This window comes from Phoca vitulina, unplaced genomic scaffold, assembly GCF_004348235.1.
Source record: "Phoca vitulina isolate PV1807 unplaced genomic scaffold, GSC_HSeal_1.0 scaffold30, whole genome shotgun sequence".
In the NCBI taxonomy this organism is placed as follows: domain Eukaryota; kingdom Metazoa; phylum Chordata; class Mammalia; order Carnivora; family Phocidae; genus Phoca; species Phoca vitulina.
The window spans coordinates 20,028,150-20,050,467 of NW_022589733.1; the positions used below are offsets into that span (position 1 = coordinate 20,028,150).

The following is a 22,318-nucleotide window of genomic DNA, read 5'->3' on the forward strand; positions in this document are numbered from 1 at the left end:
GTGCCTGGTCCCGTGTGCACACTGCACACGGCTTGCGGGGAGCATGGCCTCCCCTTTCCACAGCCAGTTCACAGCCTTCATGATGCGTGAGATCTGTATGAAACAGGCAAATAGGGGCGCCTGGGTGGCCCAGTCATTAAGCGTCTGCCTTCGGCTCAGGTCATGATCCCAGGGTCCTGGGATCGAGCCCCGCATCGGGCTCCCTGTTACGCGGGAAGCCTGCTTCTCCCTCTCCCACTCCCCCTGCTCGTGTTCCCTCTCTTGCTGTCGCTCTCTCTGTGTCAAATAAATAAAATCTTAAAAAAAAAAAAAAAGAAAGAGGCAAATAAAACTATGAGCGTTCCGGGCAGTTCAGAGAGAGAAGAAATCTGTGGGTGCAGAGGGAAGGACCGAGGAGAGAGAGTTTGCAGAGAGACCGTTGTCCCTTGTGCGAGGGTTCAGTACAGTATCTCAGGAACTGACTAGTGGAGGGAGTGAGCGGTGAATGAGAGAAACCCCCAGTGGGGCGTCCGTGGAGGGAAAGGACCCGGCAGAGGGGATCCGCGCGGGTACTGCTAGCGGTCTTCAGAGGTACTGTTCGGTTAGAAATGGGTGTGAAATTCGAGCCTGGAGAGTAGGAAGTCAGGGTGTCTGAGTCCCTCCGTACTTCACCGATGCCCCGACACCTGTGAGTTTTTTTTTTCCCCCTCCCAGCCGTTCTGTGAAATCGGGGTGAGAAGGGGAAACCAGCTCACAGCTGAAACCCTCAGGGCTGTCTGCGAGCCATGCTGCTCCTCCAAGCACAGCCTGAGATGCCTTCTGACTTGACCAACTAGCTCCTCAGTCGAGAATCCCCGTAGATTTTCCACAGTTCTATAGGGAACTGGGGAGACAAAAAGGGAAGAAGGCATTGAATTTTTTCATTAATGGGCCTGAAGACTGAAAGTGGTCCTGTTGAAGAAACTGTAAGGAGCTTAAGCAATTAATTTTCCTTTGTTGTGTGTGTATGTGTTTGTTTTGTGGAAGTGTAGATGTGAATGTCCAGGGATCTATGTGCCTCTTTGTGTTTGGTGTGAGGGGATGGAGGCCTGGAATTTGCCCACGTCCATCGTCAGCTGAGAGTACTGGCCAGTGTCGGGCAGACCCCGTGTTTTAACACGCTCCCCTGTGATTCTGTGTTTTTTTTTTTTTTTAATATTTTTATTTATTTATTTGACAGAGACACAGCGAGAGAGGGAACACAAGCAGGGGGAGTGGGACAGGGAGAAGCAGGCTTCCCGCTGAGCAGGGAGCCCGATGCGGGGCTCGATCCCAGGACCCTGGGACCATGACCTGAGCCGAAGGCAGACGCTTAACGACTGAGCCACCCAAGCACCTCTCCCCTGTGATTCCTTTACATGTAAAAGTTTTAAAACCTCTTATGATAGAGTTTTCATCCACCCTCCTTTCTTCTTTCCTTTTTGTCCTGCTTTGATAAAAGCATATGAAATTTATTGACTCTCTTGCCTTGGCATTAATGACCTCTGAAGATTTAAAAGAGTAAAGTCTGGGGGACTTACAAAGCCCCAAGGTCTCTGGTGAGCTCTAAATAGCTCATCAGCTGTGTCTGCAGACAGCCTAGCCCAGAAAGGAAAGAAAAATAAACTCCACGGGGCGTGAGTCTGCTGGGAACACTGCTGGGAGTCCTAGGAGGGCCAAGGGGTTTGGGAAGCAAAGCTAATGGGGACAGGGGCGGACAGGACGGGAGTTGAGCCTTTGGGCACTGGGCCATTTTCTCAGTCATTGTTGGCCTCTCCTGCAGTTGAGATGACTAAAGGCTACTTGATTGGAAACTGTAGTTATTTAGAGATGTCACCCTGTCAGCGTGAAACGCAATTGAACACCTTTACGGTTTTCATTCAAGCCTCCCACCCAACAGCTTCTCCTTCAAATCTGGGCAGAGCCTCAGGATTGCTGAGGAAGAGAACGGAGGAAGAAGAGAAAGAAGTGTAATTCATTTATTCCTTTAGGAATAACTAAGACTCAGTCCCTTCTTGCAATGGACTCTTTCCTGAGTAGTTGGTTTATTTGGGGGAGGATTGAGACCATGGACAGGAGCCTCACTGTGTTGTCAGAGCAAGGCATCGAAAAGTAATCATGGAGATTAATTACACATTCATTTATAATTAATTTATTAATTTTGCACTAATTAAATCCTGCACTGTACATTATTATACACTTATCTCTTCAGCTCTGTGTATTTTGTAGGTATTTATTGGGCATTTCTTGTCTGTGAGCCTAGAGAGGTGTGGTATATGCCAGAAAGCTGGTTGAGAAGTTTTCAGGAACTAGGAGAAGGTAAGGCAGATATCTGCAATTGAAGGCAATATTCATTCCACAGACAAGAATGCCAGGCTCTGAGGTAGGTCATGGTGACAAAAAGATGGAAAGCCATGGTCCCCATCGTCAAGGACTGTGGCATCTAGTAGGAGACCGATACAACAGTGACAGTGTAGCGCGATGGACCGTGTAGCGGTGGTGACTTCACATGCAAGAGGAAGGTAGTGGGAAGTGTTCCTGAATCCACCTGGGGGGTTTGGGGAAGACCTCCCACGTTTGAGCTGGACTTTGAAAGGAGTTTGCAGACCAGTGGCATCAGGGTAAGGGAAGTCACTCCAGGAAGAGGGTACAGCATGGGCAAAGGCAAGGCAGAATAAAGAGAACCTAGCATATTTGAGGAAATACTAGTCACTTGCTAATGTCCCTATGAAAGATATTTGGGTGATAGCTATGGCAAACTGTGGTTCACAGGCCAGCTCCAGGATGCCACCTGTTTGTTTATTTTGGTTTTGGGTTTTTTTTTTTAAAGAGCAGGGTTAGGTTCCCTGCAAAATTGAGCAGAAGGTACAGAGATTTCTCACAAACCTGCCCCCACGTATACACAGTCTCCCCTGCTATCAACATCACGCGCTAGCATAGCACATTTGTTAAACAACTGATACACCATTGTCCCCCAAAGTCCGTAGTTTGCATTACAGTTCACTCTCAGTGTTGTATGTTCTGTGGGTTTTGACAAGTTTATAATGATGCTTATCCACCATTATAGTGGTGGATAAGATTAATATAGATTAGATTATTATTAGATTATATATAGATTAATTTCACCGCCCTAAAAATCCTCTGTGCCCTACCCATTCATCTTTCTCTCCCCCTTAACTCCTGCAACCACTGATTCTTTTATAGTCTCCAAAAAACTGCCTTTTCTACAATGTCATATAATTGAAACCAAAGTTCGTAGCTCAGATTGGCTTCATTTACTTAGTAATACACATTTAGGCTTCCTTCATGTCTCTTTATGGCTTGAGAGCTCATTTCTTTTTAGCGCTAAATAATAATTCCATTGGATGTACCACAGTTTATTCATCCATTCACCTACTGAAGCACAGGCTTGATTCCTTCCAGGTTTTGACAACCATGAATAAAGCTGCTATAAACATCCCTGTGCAGGTTTTTTTTGCGGACATGTTTTCAACTCCTTCAGGTAAATACCAAGGAGAGTGATTGCTGGAGCATATGGTAAGAGTATGTTTTGTTTTGTAAGAAACTGCCAGGCTGTCTTCCAAAGTGGCTGCACCATTTTGCATTCCCACCAGCAAAGAATGAGAGTTCCTGTTGATCCGTATCCACACCAGCATTTGGTGTTATCAGTGTTCTAGATTTTTGCCATTCTTAAAGCTTTGTAGTAGTATCTCATTGCTGTTTTAATTTACATTTTCCTGATGACATACGATGTGCAGCATCTTTTTTTTTTCTTTTCAAGTTTTTATTTAAATTCTAGTTAGTTAACATATATGGTAAAATTGGTTTCAGGTACAGAATTTAGTGATTCATCACTTACAAACAACACCCAGAGCTGATCACAATAAATGCCCTCCTTAATACCTGTCACCCATTTAACCTATCCCCCACCCGCCCCGACCATCTCCTTCCATCAGCCCTCAGTTTGTTCTCTATCATTATGGTTTGCTTCCCTCTCTCTCTTTTTTCCCCCTTCCACTGTGTTCATCTGTTTTATTTCTTAAATTCCACATATGAGTCAAATCATACGGTATTTGTCTTTGACTTATTTCACTTAGCATAATACACTCTAGCTCCATCCACGTCATTGCAAATGGCAAGATTTCATTCTTTTTTGATGGCCGATACTCCATTTTTTTATACACACATACACACACCCATCTTCTGTATTTATTAATCAGTCAGTGGACATTTGGGCTCTTTCTATAGTTTGGCTATTGTTGAGAATGCTGCTATAAATATTGGGAACATTGGGGTGCATGCGTCCCTTCAAATCTGTATTTTTGTATCCTTTGGGTAAATACCTAGAAGTGTAATTGCTGGGTCATAAGGTAGTTCTATTTTTAACTTTTTGAGGAACCTCCATACTATTTTCCAGAGTGGCTGCACCAGTTTGCATTCCCACCAACAGTGCAAGAGGCTTCCTCTTTTGTGGAGCATCTTTTCATAGGTTTATTTGTCACCTGTGTATCTTCTTTGGTGAGGTGTCTGTTCAGGTCTTTGGCCTATTTTTTACTTGGGTGGTTTCTTTTCTGATGTTGAGTTGTAAGAGTTCTTCTTATGTTTGGGTAACAATCCTTCATCAGATATGTCTTCTGCAAATATTTTCTCTTAGTCTGTGGCTTGTCTTAATTCTCTTGACCACCTGTTTTTGTAAATAATATTTTATTTGAATACAGCTATGCTCATTCATTTACATATTGTCTGTGGCCTCTTTTATGCTGCAATGGCAGAGTTAAGTAGTTGTGATGGAGATCAGATGGTCTGCAAAGCCTAAAATATTTGCTCTTTGGCCTTTATAGAGTTTGCTGATCCCTGCTATAGGAGATGGTAAGAAGGCAAGACCAGTTCATAATGGGCCTTTATGCTTTACTGAGGACTTTAGATTTTATTCTTTGGAGCTAGGGAACCACTGAATTTTGAGCAAGGGCATGATGTGCTATTTTTGTGATAAATTATCCAGGAATGTATCGAATGGATAAATTTGAAGCTGTATCAGTTAGGGTTCATTGCAGGAAGCAGAAACCACTCTAGGTATTTTGAGCAGAAAGGATTTAATATGGGGAATTAGGTGTTTACAGAAGTCTTTGTATGGGCTGGAGGAACAGAAGTGTGACCTTCCCCATCCTTAGTTTCAAGGTCATAGCCTTGCATCTGCGATCCAGATGTCAGGAAACTGCACTTGCTCTTCCGGCTGCCTTCCATGTGAGGCTGGTGTCCACGCAGTGAAGAATGGAGTCTGCCAGAGCCCCTCCACTCATCAGCGCCTCGAGAGGAATGGTCTCTGCTTTCTTTCTGCTTTCCAAATCTCCTGCAAGAGCTTTCCCTTGGTATAATCTGCATCACTTCCAGAATTTAGCTGCAAGGGAATCTGAGAATCTTCCATCCCCTGAGCGAGTGGACAGAATGGGGGAGACATGTGGAATAGAAGAGGGTGGGAATGTCCGCCACAGTGGAGGTTGAGATTAGAACCAGGGACTAAGAGGAGGACCATTGTAGGAACTGGTGAGATAGGAGTTGATGACTGGCCTTGGGCAGTGGTAGAATGGAGAGAAGTCAAGAGAAATACCTAGAAATACCTAGGAGGTGTAATCATTGAGCAGGACTGGGTGACTGACTAATGAGACAGAGTAAAGGATGAGCAGGAATAGAGAGGACTCAGCGCTTTGTGATGTTATTCATGGAAAAAAGAAATGCAGGAGGGGAGGAGCTTATGAAGCTGTCTCTTTAAAATGGCATCCCCCATAATGGTTGGGATTGGTGTTAGTGACCCTTGTGGCCCTGGGGCAGTCACACTCTGAAAGTGTATCCACAGGGGGAGGAGTGAAAACCAAACTTTAAGACTTACACAGAGCCAAACAAAATGTTTTTCTGACATTGAACAATGGGGCCATTATAAGGGTCAGCACAATGAGGGCACAGCAGTGATATTTCTACTTTAATTAGGTCTGTATCTGGATTCTGGGATTTCTCAGTTCTAGAAAATTGTGGTTGAAAGGGAAAGGATTTACAGAGAAGCAAATAAAAAGAGTATGGGTCTTGGAGAAATGACTTTTTAGTCATCATTGCTTAGGCAGCTTGGGTCTGTGGTGATTAAAGAGCGGAACAGAACTGATGGCAGATGCTTCAGACAGATGGGGATGGTGGGGAAGGAGGTTGCTGAAGCCAGTTTGTGGCGTAGTGTGGCGTGATGAGGTTAGACTTTTCCTTTGGGATTCTGTTGGCGCTGGATGACTCCTTTTGAGAGCACCAAGGTCTGTGGCAGTGGAGATTTGGGGTTTAGTTTAGTGACTGTCTTTACAATGGCATCCTCAGTAGCCTTGATAGAAAGACTCCTTTCAAACACTGAAACAATTCTATATTTAAGTTTTGCATTTAGATGAAAAGTTACAGAACTGAAATACAGAATTTATATAGCGTGATGCTGCATGTGTCACAGTGTTCTGAGGTTAATATGTACCTTTAACTTACTAAAAATATAGTGAGGATATTGGCTCCAGTATTCTTTGGGTCTCCCTTTCTTATTTCCTTTCATGTATTAGTTCATTTCATTTTGGCATCCGGTTCTATCATCCTGCCAAAACTATAGCCACAAAGGCCCACCTGACCTATGTGCAAGTTTAACCTTGTGGACTAGTTCTTTCTGGAAACGTACATCCTTTGCCTTGCAGAATCCCAGTGTTCCTCTTTTTTCTGGTGTTATTGATCTTTATTATTTAAAAAATAAATCTGACCCATGCAAATATATATATGCATACATACGTATATGTATGCGTATATAAAAATACATACATATATGTATGCATATATATAAATACATACATACATATGACTATATTATCTAACATTAAGATGCAGAAATAAATAGGCAGTCAAGAGAGGCATTGTTAAGAAGATGACCTTTCAGCAAAGATTTGAAGATGAGGGCTGTCCGTGAGGATATCTGGGAAGAACATATTTGGGCAGAGGAATGGCTTCTGCCAAGGCCTTTGGAGTTGGAGGAAGGGAAGGGAGGCCAGTCTGGTTGGTGTGGAGGGAGTGGTGGGAAAATAGGAGATGAGGGCGGCAATTGGTGGGGCCAGATCGTGTCTGTGAACTTCTGCTTTATGCGTTTCAAGATTATTTTATTGGGTCCACGCTATAAATTTGAAATATGACTTATGTGCGAATTAAACTTTTTATCTTTATCTCACTATCCTCTTTTTTTTTTAGTGCTTTTTCTCTGAAAATTTATTTGGTCTGAATGATGAAAAAGAACAACCTACAACAACATAGATGATACTCAAAAGCATTATGCTAAATGCAGGAAGCTAGACTTGTACAAAAGGCTACATTGTGTATGAATCCATTTATATAGCATTCTGGAAAAGGCAAAATTATAGGGCTAGAAATCCAATCAGCAGTTTCTAGGAATTGACGGGGGTGGGTGGTGGGATTAACTGTAAAAGGGCACCAGAAATGTTTGAGGGTGATAGAAATGCTCTGTGTCTTGATTGTGGTGGTGGTAACACGATTGTGCACATTTGTTACAACTCATTAGACTGTACCCTTAAAAAGGGTGAATTTAACTCTAAATTACACCTGATTTGTAAAAATTATTTTTAAAAAATCTATTTGGTTTAACATTACCATAGCTGTCTCAGCTTCCTTTTGTTTTGTATTTGCTTGGCATATTTTCCCCCCACCCATTTAGTTTCAATCTTTTTGCTGTTTGTATTTTAGGTAGCATTGCTTGCAATACCATTGAACTGAATATTTAAAGTACCAGTATGATAGCGTCTATCTTGAAACTGCCACAGGCCATTTATGTTTCTTTGAGTCTTGATATCCTTGGAGTTGTTTTCATCATCCTCTTGCCTTTTCGGTTTCTGTCTGTCCTGCCTTCTTTGTTTCCTATCTCTAGGCTGACTTTGCACTTTAAGCCTGTGTTTGCTATGCTTTTTCTTGGTCTTGATGAGTTGAAGTCATCTTTGGCTCGCTGATTATTTGATAATGGAGTGTGAAATTCTGCATCCAGTGGTGTGAAAAGAATGGGAACTTATTCACTTCTCCCTATCTGAAGATTTTGTTTGGCTTTACTTTTTAGCGCACCTAATGCGTTGGGTCTACTTTGTATAGACAAATAGCCTTTGAAAGTACAATGTTTTAACGACAAAATGACAAAATTTTTTTAAAAATGAGGTTAGTGAAAACCCAGGGTAGGATGTAGTGCAAATAATTGTTATTTTGCGAAGGAGAAGGAGAGAGTAAGACCAGGTTTGTTTGTTTGTTTGTTGTTGTTGTTTTCTTTTTTTCTTTTTTTAATTTTACCTTTAAAAAAGGTTTAAGAAAGATTTATTTTAAATCACATCATTCAGTTTTGCTTTCGGCTTAGAAAAGAATGAACTGCAGACTACCGAGGAGTAACAACTTCTTCCATCTACTTTTTGGAGGGGGAGAAGGTGCAGGGGGAGTGGCGCCAAACTCTCAGCCAAATACCATGTTAAAGGCATCTGTGCATTATTCATCTTTCTGTCCTTAGCAGAGCCTAGAATAGTGCCTTGCTGCACGTAGCAGCAGCTCAATAAATATTTGTTGAGTTGAAAGAGTCTTATGTTCTTTCCCTTATTTGCCAAAACTTTGGGGTGGGTCTTGCTACTAGTTTACATTCCTTGGCACCACTTCTCCTGAGAAGTGATGATTTCAGGGGCCCAGGGTGTAGGGGAGACTTTTTATCAGGACTGCCTTGTGCTTTCCAAGGCTTAGCCTAACCGCCAAGAGCGTGGTGGGTTCCCACTGCCTGCTCAGTCTCTCCTGTTTCATCTCTTTTTTCTTCATGACTTGTATTTCTATATAGAACCCTTTGCGTGGACTATTCTTTTCAAATCCTTGTAACTTTTAAGGAATCAGACACAAGTTGACACATAAATATGTCTTTTTTGGAAAAAGAATGTGTAAAGTCCCTATAGCTGAACTCTACCAGAAGAGAATGTTACTTACCCATTAAGAACAGTAATACCTCACTTCTATATAGTTGAAATTCCCAAGTGATTGTTGAATCTTAGAAGTGTGTCTCATAAAGGACATCGCATCACAGAAATGCTCTTGCCCTGAGATGAGCCCTGATTGCATAGAGACATACCACACCCGCATAAGGCCTTCTGAAATCAGAGTGAAATAGGGTGATCAGTAAGAATTTGGGCCAAGGCTAGTACCTAGCCACATGTTTGGAAGTCAGTATTGTCTTCTGTGGAAATTGACATTTATTTGTATTGAGAGGTTTTTATCAGTTTTCTATTGCTGTGTAATCAATCACCACAAACTTAGGGCTTAAAACGATAACATTTTTTAGCTCACAATTCTGTAGTGGCACAGTGTGGCTGGCTGGCTTGTCTACTCAGGGTCCCACAAGACCAAAATGAAGGTGTTCGCCAGGCTGCATTCTAATCTGGAAAGTCTAAGGAAGACTTTGCTTCAAAGCTCATTCCGGTGGTTGGTAGACTTCAGTTGCTTGCGGGTGTAGGACTGAGGTCCTTGTTTCCTTACTGGCTGTTAACTGGGGCCTCTCTCAGGTCTGGTGCCCCCTTCCTTCTCATATAGGTGCCCCCCACTCCCTTGAGCTTTGAATCACTCTGATTTTCTTTTTTGCTTTCCACTTCTGACACCTGCTAGAGAAAGCATACTGTTTTTATGTTATATAATCAGATCAGGCCTGCTTGTTTGAGCGCCCTGTCCTAAGTTCACTGATGCCACATAACATAATCAGGGGTGTGATATTTTGTCACATTTCACTGGTTTTAGGCATTAGGGTGGGGTATCTTTGGGAGGCACTTAAAATAGAAGCACTGAAAAAAAAATTTTGTTTTCATTTTAGAAATTCTGCCCACCACAGAAGGTGTCTCTCTAAATTCTCATATTTAGTCACTTGCCTACACTTTACCTGTTAGAGTGCTTGAAAATTACAGCTAGAACAAATTAAAACCCATGCCAAATAGAACTTGTTGGATTTGGAGATTGTCTCACAATTTTAGTATCTACGTGTGGCCATGAAATGAGTCTAGTGAAATGATTTTTATTTCTAGACCCCAATATTAGAGAATGTTTTTACATGATGCTTAGAGGTGGTCTTTCTGGAAGGCAGTAGCTCTGGTACTTCTCAGTCACCTCCTAGACTCCGGATTCCATCTCCTGGCATGGATTCCATTCTCTAAAGGGATGGCGGGAGATGAGGAGGTGATGAGTGACTGGACTGCAAAGAACATGGGCAGTACTAGAGATTACAGGCCCAAGAGTGCTTTTGAACTTGACAGCCTGCTTCTTTTATTCATTCAGCAAATATTTTTACATGCCTTCTTGTGGGGCCAGGCACATGCTGGGTGCTGGTTTATGCAAAGGTACACAGAAGAGACATGGTGCCCGCCCTCACGGACCTTATTGGAAATACATATTGAACAAATAAACACACAAATACATAATTACAAATAGAAGTGCCATAAAGGGAAAATTAGAATGCTTTGTGAGAGAATGTAAGGGAATTTACTCTAGCCTGGGAGATGAGGGACATTCAGACCAAGATTTGGATTGGGCGTCCAGAGAAGAGTCTCCCAGGTGAGTAGATCCTCAAAGGCTCTGAATTATCCTCAGGAACAGTTTAGAGGGATGTTCTGAGGATTGTCCAAGGAACATACTCTTTTTGGAGCTTCCTTCACTCCTGCTGGATTTCTGCCTTTGTGATTTGCTGGGTCAGAACACTTAGAAATGACAGCTGAATGAACTGTTGACCCCAGTACCTCAGGACCCCATGTAGTCCTTTCTGGTCTGAGGCTGTAGCACAAGGGACGCTCAAACAAGAGATGATTTCAGTAGGAAGAAGGTGGAGACGCCCTTCTGGCTTACCCGTACAAGGTGGGGCTCCGCATCCCTTTCAGGGTCCACCCGTGCAGGTTCCTCCTGCGTGTCAGTGGAGGCTGGTGGCCCCCAATGCTCTCCACGTGAGCATCCTATGCCCTTGTAGCATCTCAGGCCAAGGAACATGTCCGTCATTGACTGCTGCACCGAGCTGGGTGGAATGAGGAGTGAATACTTCCCCGGAACTTCAGCTCCCTTTCAAGTTGGGGAGGGTGTTTGAGTATTCTTTTCTATTACTCTCGACCTACAACATGGAATTAAGTTAGATGCATCAAAATGTATTGTATGTTCTCTTGTAAGTTGAATCTTTTAGTCTTCCAAAGCTGCCACTGTTGAGAGGATTGCTCTGTACTCAAGGTTGTGCAAAAGTAAATCATTTGTCAGGCGCCTGGGTGGCTCAGTCGTTAGGCATCTGCCTTCGGCTTGGGTCATGATCCCAGGGTCCTGGGATCGAGTCCCACACCGGGCTCCCTGCTCAGCGGGAAGCCTGCTTCTCTCCCATTCCCCTTGCTTGTGTTCCCTCTCTCGCTGTGTCTCTCTCTCTGTCAAATAAATAAATAAAATCTAAAAAAAAAAAAAAGTAAATCATTTGTCTTTCTGAAACATAGAATGGACTTGGCAGCAGTTTTATTTTTACCTTTCCTGTCATTTCTGAGGCTGGCAGCCTAGAGGTAGGGTGTGGAATGGAGCTGTAAATTACCCTTGGAATGACTAGAATGGTCTCATTTTAACTCTTAATTGTGCCTTTCCCTTTCACCTCTCCTTTTTATCCCTTTATTTATTTATTTATTTATTTATTTATTTATTAATTATTATTTTTTATTTCCCCTGAATCCACATTTGAATGGGGAGGAAGGATTGAACAGGGTGTAGGTGGGAGCAGGTTTGCTTATTGATGCGTCTCTGAATGGTGGAAACCATTTCTTTTCCCATCACCAATTCCCGTTTTCTTTTTTTTTTTTTTAGTGCTTCTATTTTAAGTGCCTTTTTATTTTATTTTTTTTTGCTGGTTCTGTCTTACTGGAAACCGGCCCAGCCTCACTCAGTTTGTTTCCATGCCGCTATTAAAAGACAATGCCCAGTTAAGAGGCCTTGGAGGAGGGACTGGACAGCCACCCTCTTAGGTCCAGTCATTCAGGCAAATATCAATTCCCTGGATTAGAGTGTGAGAAGAGTTTGAAGTTTATTGGGTGATTGTACCTTCTGCGTCGTTATTGATTTGTTTTTGTAAATGGAGGAAAACTCACTGTTAGTTGTTCTACCCTGAAACTTCTCATGTGCTGAGCTCAAATACTAATGGGCCTGGATCTGAGGTCAGAGAACCTCCCCTTTGTATCGCAGGCCTCTTTTACCAAGGTAGAAAATTGTGCTTGGCACCCAGTATCCAGTCAACCAGGAATTCTCAACATTTGGGAGAAATGTGTTCTTGGGCTTTGAAGAATCCTCATGTTTATTAATACAGAGTGTTTGGAGAGTCTTGAATATCGCCTAAAGTACATTCTTATCAAGATTCTTGTTTTCTGTGTGTTTTTTTGAGCATATCCTCACACAGTAAGTTACCTGTCTTTTATTTTTTTATTGTAGGTTTTTTTTTATTATGTTATGTTAATCACCATACATTACATCATTTGTTTTTGATGTAGTGTTCCATGATTCATTGTTTGCATATAACACCCAGTGCTCCATTCAGTACATGCCCTCTTTAATACCTATCACCAGGCTAACCCATCCCCCCACCCCCCTCCCCTCTAGAACCCTCAGTTTGTTTCTCAAGTTACCTGTCTTTTAAAACTTTTGCTCACTTTTATTTTTTCTCATGTGATGAACTGTTTTTGCAGTGGCTGAAATATACAAATTGATTTTTAGAAATTATTAAGTTAGGTTTACTGAGGTATAATTTATATAGAGGAAAATTCACCCTTTTCCATGTACAGTTCTGTGGGTTTTGACAAAAGCATACAGTCTCGTAACCACTACCGTTTCCAAGATATACATAGTTTTATCTTCCTGAAAAGTTCCCTTGTGCCTCTTTGTAGTCATCCTCTCCTTCTACTTCCAGCCCCTGGCAAACACCAATCTGTTTTCTTTCCATACAGTTTGCCTTGCTTCCTCCTAAATGTTATAAAAATGGAATGAAACACTGTAGCCTTTTGAGTTTGTCTTCTGGTTAGCATAGGGCATTTGAGATGAATCTGTGTTGTTTCATGTATTAGTAATTTCTTTGCTTTTATTTGCTGAGTACAAGTCCCTTGTATGGATGTACCGCAGTTTGTCCGTTCATTCACCAGTTGAAGGACTTTGGGTTGTTTACAGTTTTGGAAATTATGAATAAAGTCACTATAAACATTTGCCTACAGGTTATGGAAACTTACGTTTTCCTTTCTTTTGGGTAAATACCTAGGAGTAGGATTGCTGGTTTGTATGCTAAGTGCATATTTAACTTTACGAAAAACTGCCAAACCCTTTCTTTTTTTTTTTTTTTCCCCTCCATACTGTTTTCTAAAGTGGCTGTACCACATCCCATTCCCTCCAGCAGTGTTTGAGACTTTCAGTTGCTTTGTGTCCATCTTCCTCAGCACTTGCTACTGTCCGTTCTTTTGTTTGTCTGTTTTTACTTTGTCTATTCTACTAGGCATGTGATGGTATCTCATTGTGATCTTAATTCGTATTTCCCTAATGACTAATGATGTTGAACACCTTTCCTGTGCTTATTTGCCATTTCTGGATTGTCTCTGGTGAAATGTTTGTTAAAATCCTTTGATTATTTTTTATATTGGTTTGTTTTTACTGAGTTTTGAGAGTTCTTTATATATTCTGGATCTAAGTCCTTCATCAGATATGTATTTTGCAAATATTTTTTTCCCAGTCCCTGGATTGTCTTTTTGTTTTCTTGACAGTATCTTTGGAAGAGCAGGAATTTTGAATTTTGATGAAACTACCTACTACTTTTAAAAATCAATTTCCACATGAAGGATATGATAGACTTATTAATCTCAAAATCTGAGCCATCACCAAATTTTGAATTTCACTTTTAATTTGACAAAAAATTTTGTGTTCTGGCTTGTGAGCCTTTGCTTTTCATCTTGTTTTCACTTATGTTACCAGTGCTAGGGCTGGCCTCTTTTTAAACCAAAGAAACAAAGTTTTGTGTAACTACTCCACATAAATTATTGCGTATGTGACGATGGTCATCAAAGTTGCACTGGAATGACAGTGCCAAGGTGTCAGCCAGTCTCACTCACTGGCCCAGTGGCTCTCACATGTCAGCACTGTAGAGGGTGATGCAAAATTACAAATCACCGCATTTCCACTAAGATGTAAACTTTTTGAAAGAGATCAGGGACTCTTTCTGTTTTTGTTTTTAAATGTTTACCAGTTTACTAAAGGATATGAATCAACAGCCAGATGGAAGAGAGGTACATAGGGTGAGGTATGGGGAAAAGGTGGGGAGCTTCCATGCCCTCTGCAGGCACGCCACTCTACCCACATCTCCATGTGTTCACCAACCTGGAGCGCCAGGACCCTTTCTGTTTTGTTGTTAGAACAGGGCTTAGTGCTCAGAAGATAATCAAATGCTATTCAGTGGCCTTCATGAAGGGTGATGCAAGATGTCTCAAAGCAACCAAGCTTGTGGCTCTCAGGGTACAGCTGAGGACTGAGGCCAACTCTGTGAATGGCAGAGCTTGAATGCCAAGGGACAGCCCAGAGCCCCATCTGGGGGACTTCAAGTGCAGCAGATCTGCTTCTGGGAATGTGGAGAGAGAATTCCAGGGCCCTGGCCTTGACTGGATTTCTTAGGGAGGCCTCAGGTTCTGAGAGAGGAACTTAGGTAAGGACATGCCAGCATTCTGAGAAGGGCACGCTGTAAAGAGAGCTGAATCTCGGTAACTAGATAACTTGAAACCAGTTGTGGAGTTTTGCTGTTCCATCTTCTTCTGACTGTCTCAGGGCTGCATAACCCACTCACCCTCCCACCCCTGCTGCCATCTCCACCCTCAAAATGGTGACAAGATCAGGCCAAAGTTGAAGTCACTGGCAGAGTTGAAGCCAGGCTGCCTGTGGTGGAGCCCAGCTCATCTCCACCCCATCGTCTCGCTTTTGTCCTGATACTATTTTGGCTTATGGTGTGTGGTTTCAGCATTTGGGCCAGCTTTTAATCACGACACAATCCCATTTTGTAAGGGCTGAGTGAGTCCTCCAAGAGAGGAAACTGCTGAAGAGAAGATTTTCCTCAACTGTTGAGGCCTTTCTTCTTTCTGAGAGTCGTATGTTAAAGGTAATTCAAGGTGAAAAAAGGGGGAAACTCCAGATTGAGGGCAAGGGAAGAATCTGGGGAATGGGGGTTGTGTGTGTGTGTGTGTGTGTGTGTGTGTGTGTGTGTTGGGGGAGGGCGGAGGTTGCAGTGTGGGCTGTGGCCAGGGAGGCAGCCATTCATGCCAAGTGGTCCCGGCTGCCCCTGGTTACAGGCTAATCCCAGCCCTGCTGCAGCCCATCATTCAGGGCAAGCTGCTATCATTAGTGGTTAAACATTTCTGAGAGTATTCTCTCTCAACTCTGACCACATGCCCTTTCGGGGAAGGGAGGGAGGAGCCAGGAGAGTTAATGGGGCCCACCCTGTTGTCATGCCCAGCTGCTCTGCAGAGGGACAGGGAGCCCTGGACTGGGAGTGATCACGGGCTCGTCGGAGCCTGTGCGTGTGACAGGACTGATGTCGCCTTTCCTGTGCTGCCACACGCCTGCTGCTTCCTGAGTGATACAGCCCTCTGCTGTGGGCTCTGAGTACCAGATCTGAGAGGCTTATTTGTCCTTTTAAGGGTGTTCTGGGCTGAAATAAACCTTTTATTAACCAATTTTATCTCTGTCAAGCTCTCTGCCCTCAACACACACACACACACACACACACTCACCCGTGGCGGAAGACCGTCTTTTCCTTTGGAACTAATCTGTACTCATTCTGCTTTCGATGAGGAGTTGTGGTAAAATGCTCAGTACTAACATTTCTTCCCATGAAGTGGGGACTTTGAAATATTTTTTTGTTTTTGACTGAGGTGTGGTTGACAGCTTTCGATTTATGAAATTAGCTCAGGGAAAAATAAGATGGAAAAAGAGAGTCCAAATTAAATCTTTATTTCCATAGCTCAGTTGTGCCCTCTCTATCCATTTTTAACTGCCATGCAGTCTTTAGGTATGAAGAACTCCACGATTTGTTAGGTTCCTTCCTTCCTTCCTTCCTTCCTTCCTACAGTTTTGATCTAAGAAAAAACTTTTTCCCTCCTTAAAAAATTGTGTTTTTTCCTTACTCAAAAGTATACAAGTTCAATGGAGAAAACTAGAAAACTCTAGAAAAGCACAAAAGGAAAAGCTAAGGGAATTCATATTCACAACAGTCAGAGATAATGACTATAACTATTTTGGCTTATGCCCATCTTGTTGGAAAAAGTCCATTTCTTGTGCTGGAGAAGGTACTTGTTGGTGGGGGCATTTCTTATTCCCCTGGGAACCTCCAGGTTTGTTGTGTTGCGGGCTTGTCCCAACACTGGATGAGAGAGTCTCACCAGCAGAGGTGTTCTGGTGGATATGGAGCCTTCCAGCCCAGCAGGGGACCTTTCCATTTGAGCTCTTCATCTCACCATTGGCCAAGTGACCAGTGAAAGAATAGCCTGGGAGGGATTCAGCTCAAGTCCAGGCTACCTTCCCCCAGTCTCCAACCAAAGAACATGAGCTCTTGATCTTAGACTACCTGGATTTGAGTCTTGCTCCGTTGCTTTCTTTCTCTGTCTTCTTTCTTATCTGTAAAATAGGTATAACAATAGTAAACTCCTTCTAGGGTTACCATGCTAGATGAGATAAAATAAAAAGTGCACAGTGCACCATGGATATCTGTTACATAATGTTCTGACTCAGTGCATATTATATACTGCTATAGTTATTGTTATTCCTTTTATTGTTGATCGTATTCTCACTGCCCCATGTACCTGGTATGCGACCTCTATCCATGGGGGTATGCGTTATGGAGGGTATGGGTATGTGGACCTCTGTTTCTTTGCTTAGTCAGGGGTGGTCTTTTCTTTACTGGATGATGTTTAAATACTCTCACTTTTAAATATTCTCACTTGAAGACTAATAAACAATGACTATGCAGTAGAATAATCTCCTTTGACAAAACAGCTGGACTGAAGGGCAGGGAGGCTTAGACATTTTCACTGAGTGAACAAAGTCAGGCGACAACAGGACTGTGAGAACACATACTGCCTATTGTCTCGTGTTCTCTGAAGTTGTCAGATAGATTCTCTGCTCCTAGATCCCACCATTTTCTGCGATGTAGATCCCTTTATGCTTTGTTCCTCATTGATTTGGATGGACCATTGAGTCATCTTTTCTAGATAAAACATGTCAACATATGCATTGGCTGGAGTTGTCTAGTGCCCCTTGACTTCTTTTCCCAAGGGAAGTATGTTTCTAGCTATAGAGAAAATAGATTTGGATATGATTTGGGCTCTTTTTACCTAATGGGAGAATTATGTCATCTGTAGCCTGTCCAGTGATTCTTGTTTATTTATTACATTTGAGCCCAATAAAAATAATGTGATGGTCATGGGATATTTTGCCAGTTTTTTCAGATGTGGGGGCAATTCACTCTGGATTTGTTTACTTCAAGTGGAAAAGTTTACCCAAAGTTGCCTTCTGGGCTATTACCAAGGAGGAAGCTTACCTGAGTCTCTGTTTGGAGCCAGCTTCTGTTGAGTCAAAGACTACAGGGGCTATTAAAAGTCTTATTTCCAATAAATAGCGAGAGAGGGAATACGGTGACTTAGATGGGACATACTTCTTTCTTTTTCACACTGACTTATATCTGTCTGCTTTATACTTTGAATTTCCAGGACGCACAGACATTCAGGTGGCTCGGCCAGAACAACCACAGCAGCCGGTGAGCAAAGCCCCGGTACCAGCACCCGGCACCGCCAGCCCGTCAAGAACCCAACCCACAATGGCTTGGCCAATGGCACAGGTGAGTGACAGCACAAAATAGCAGCCTGGACTAAAGCAGCGGCTTCTAACCTGTGCTCACATGGAGTTGGGACTCTGCCTGCTGTGTCAGAATGTCGGGTGGGCAGGAGAAGACTCCAGTGCTAAAATCCATCAGCCTTTCCACCGGCCCATCTTCTTTTGTCTCTGGCAGATTCTCTTCAGCCGAGGTTATTCTCCATATGCCTGCACTCTTCTAAAATATTCCTTTGCACAAAAATAAAAAGTATTGATTTTTTAAATTCATTTCTTATCAGTATTGGGGGCAGAGGGGATATCTTATTTATATATGACACATTTTTTATTTCCTTAATTTAAGGCAATGATCAGACTAGGTAGAAAGAAGACTAAGTATTGTAGCTCAGAGCTGGGTTTGAGAAGATGGCAGTGCTGTTGGACTGGTTGGGATGCTGACTAGGGGCAAAGCCAGAGTGTCACGCGGGGTGGGGAGGTGGGGGGAGCACATTCCATGGCTGTTCCAGTGAGAGTATTTGTCCCATTTGAGAATAGGTAGGTAGCCCTTCCTTATCCACAGAGAACTTTTCTGCCCTTGATTCTACTTCTCTCTAAGTGGGAAGGGAAGGACTGATTTCAGAACAAATAGTTTTTCTCATGCTTTCCTTCTGTCTCATCAGGGCAGTGTCGAATTAAAAAGCAAAAAAAAAAAAAATTAGTTTTTTCAGTGTCTTGAAGATTGTCAAATCTTTAGTGACTGCCAGTCATTTGGTAATTTGTCTAAATTTGAAGCAGTTGGGGAAGGACTTGGATGTTTACTTCAGTAAACTGTAGATGGCAGAGAATCCGTACGTGGCACGGAATGAGTTTTGTAGGTGCTTGTGATAGCCGAGGGGTGACGCCAAGGAGGGGAGATCCAGAGCAGCATACCTTCTGCACACAGCATTCCCAGGCTTGGTGCTGCCCTTTGTGAGCCGAACCTACTGAGTCGGAGAGATCAACTAGGGTTGCTTTCTAGTGGCTTTCAGCTCTCTGGCAGCACCGGATGAGGGCCACGGAGCCCCTCTGATAGCTCCTGGTGCTTCGTTATACCATTACCCACCATGGACTGCAGGGAGGAGTGGCCCGTCCTTCTGGGCTCCGTGCGTGGGTGGTGAGCGGACATTCTCCCTGGAGTGTAGGACCTGCCTGAAGGAATTGAGTTAGCTAGCTCCCCCTGAGCCTTGAGGACGAGGATGAGCTGGAGATGAGGAGTACAAGTGCCTGCCAGCTCAGCGAGCCTGGTGCCCCTGTGCCAACCACCGTATCCGCGTGCTGCACCATCCAGGTGTAGCGGCCATGGGGGCCCTGCCTTCCAGTCTGGGTGAAGGGGGTGGCGAGGTGGCGGCCCTGGACCGCGCTATACAAAACCGTATACAGCTCCATGAGCACCAGTAAACGTGCTTCTCTTCGAAAAATAAGTCATGCGGCTCCTGGGTGGCTCAGCCGGTTAAGCGTCTGCCTTTGGCCCAGGTCATGATCCCAGAGGCCTGGGATCAAGCCCCGCGTCAGGCTCCCTGCTCAGCAGCCAAGTCTGCTTCTCCCTCTCCACGTTCATGCTCTCTCACTCGCTCGCTCTCTCAAATAAATAAATAAATAAAAATCGTTAAAAAAAAAAAAAAGGCGGGGAAAGAAAAATAAGTCACTTGTAGAGGAGGGCCAGCATTTACAAATGGGGAGGGGAACTGGATTTTTGGAACCATTTGTTTCCAGGAGGCCATGGCCAGGCTACCAAACCGCTTTGTTTTTTAGGGGCCTATGTTACTCCATACTGGTTTCCTTCAGCCATCTCTGCTTTTCTTATAAAAACTATTGGTAAATTGACTTTATATGGTGATGGTCTTTGAGTCACTCTTATTGGGTCCTGGAACAGATTTGTGTTTCCCCTACGTTTATTTTTAGGTACCTTTGCGTATTGTCCTTATCTGCAAGAACATTATGTTTCAGCAGACGAGGCAGGTTCCAGCCATGTCTTCAGAAAGCCAAACGTCTCTAACCCCAAAGTGCATTGGGAATGTTTTATAGTGGTGTATCTGAGTGCCCAGACTGTTCCCAGAACCCATCTATGAAGGACAGTTGTTGCATTTTAGGGATTTCTGCCTGTTAAAATACCGAGGCCTTGGCCTCCGTCTCATCTCTGCTTTCTGCCATGATGACGGTTCACCTTTGCCTCCAGCCAGCCTGGACTTTGTAGGCTTTTTAATGTCTATCCAAGGGGTACAGAAAGATCTTACCTTTCTTTTGGGGAGCAGACAGAAACCCTACTCTTTGGCAGTGCGAGACAAGAAGGGAGTTTGAGGATGTGAATGAGGACATCTTCATCTTTCAACACGCTGCTCTTAGAACTGTGAGGACCAGTTCCAAAATGGTGGTAGTAGCCGTGCCTCCAGGAAATATTTCCACAGACATACAAGATTTATTTAGCAAGGCTTTTTGGCTATGCTCTGCAGTTAGGCATGAAAAAGACATTTAGGGCAAAGACAGAGCTGAGTTCCAGGTGGTTTTTTCATGTTGTCACAACTATAAAGTATCCATTTTTATAAAATGAAAGTGAATGGCAGCCTGTCTGTATAAATGTAACATTACTAAGTTTTAGAAGTGGTGCAGTCGAGAAGTAGACGAACAGTATAGCACTTCATTGAGACCTGTGTGCCGTGATTTACTTCCTAACTTTTTATTGAAAACTTTATCCAAGAAAATAACATCTCGCTCCTCTCTTAAATGTGATTTCCATGCACATAAAGTCCACAGTCATACTGGTCGCGGGTCAGATTCTGGAGCACCCCCCCCCCCCCCCCCCCGCCTCCATGTACAGTATGTGTATAAGGCCCAGTGACTCTCTGGGTCTTAAGTTTTCTCATTAATAAAATGAGGACAAGAGTATATATCTCATAAAGTTGTTATAAGGAATAAATTACATAAAACATGTAGAGTGCCTGAGACTCTCAAAGTTAGCTTTTGCCTTTATGAATAATTTCATACAATTATAGTTATGTAGCATGGATATGAGGCTTTTTTTTTAATCCCATTGTTTTTTTATACACGCTTCTGTGTATCTGTTGTCTTGTTTGCTTTTTTTAGTGACCTCATACTGTTTCGCAGTTAGTATGTCAGAATTCTTTTAACCATTCAATTCTTATGTGTTTCCTTATTATAAAACAAAATCTTAATGCAAATGTCTTTGCACACAGCTTTGTTTCTTCTTGCATAAAGTTCTTGAGTCAAAGGATATGAATTTTTAAAAATGAGAGCAAATGTATTTTACCAGCCTTCTGAAGGGATTGAAGCAATGATACGTTCCAAAGTAGTATAAAATTTCCATTAGGTGGTATATGAGGTTTATTTTTTTACTGAAACTGTATAAATACTGGTTTATCATTTTGCTAACAGCTATTAAGTGCCACTTCATTGTTGAACCTAATTGCACGTTTTCATTTATTAGTTGCTTGCTCGACTGTTTCTTTCCTCTTGTGTGATTTTTTTCATAGCATTTGATTTTTTTTTTTTTTTGAGATTGAGAGATTTATATGTTCTGGTACAAGTTTTTTTTTAATTGTGGCAAAATATACATAGACATTAAACCATATGAAGTGTGTAATGTAGTGGCATTAAGTACATTCTCAATGTTGTGCAACTATCACCACCACGATGCATGTCCAGAACCTTCTCATCTTCTCAAACTGAAACTCTGTACCCTTTAAACAATAACTTCCTCCTCTCCGCCCTCCAGCGCCAGCCCTTGGTAACCTCTATTCTCCTGTTTCTAAGAATTTGCTTATTCTTGGCTCCTGGCTGGCTCGGTCAGTAGGGCAAGAGATTCTTGATCTTGGGGTCGTGAGTTTGAGCTCCATGTTGTGCGTAGAGATTACTGGGAAAAAAAAAAAAAACCTTAGAAAATAACCACTGGCTAATGATTTAATCTAAGAATTTGCTTATTCTAGGTACCTCTTATCAGTGGAATAATTTGTCCTTTGTCTCTGGCTTATTTCTTTTTTTTTAAAGATTTTATTTATTTATTTGAGAGAGAGAGAATGAGAGACAGAGAGCACGAGAGGGAGGAGGGTCAGAGGACTGCTTCAAAGCCAAGCAGGGAGCCCGATGTGGGACTCAATCCCGGGACTCCAGGATCATGACCTGAGCCGAAGGCAGTCGCTTAACCAACTGAGCCACCCAGGCGCCCTGTCTCTGGCTTATTTCACTTAGCATGTTTTCAAGATTCATCCGCGTTGTAGCGTGTTCAGAGTTTCATTCCTTTTTAAGGCTGGATAATGTTCCACTGCATGTGTATACCCCGTTTTATTTATCCATTCGTCTTTTGGTGGACCCTATGGATTGTGCCTACCTTGCAGCTATTTTGAATAATATTGAATTGCTG

The 22,318-nt window shown here is 42.8% G+C and overlaps 1 protein-coding gene across 2 annotated transcripts in view; it reads left to right on the forward strand.

The window, feature by feature from the left end:
* WWP2 (WW domain containing E3 ubiquitin protein ligase 2) overlaps positions 1-22,318 on the forward strand; it is a 141,097-nt gene that overhangs the window by 65,901 nt on the left and 52,878 nt on the right. For both annotated transcript variants that reach the window (XM_032424243.1, XM_032424244.1), the window contains exon 7: positions 17,805-17,932. In XM_032424243.1, coding sequence (XP_032280134.1) covers positions 17,805-17,932 — 128 coding nt within the window. The remainder of the gene's footprint in view (positions 1-17,804; positions 17,933-22,318) is intronic.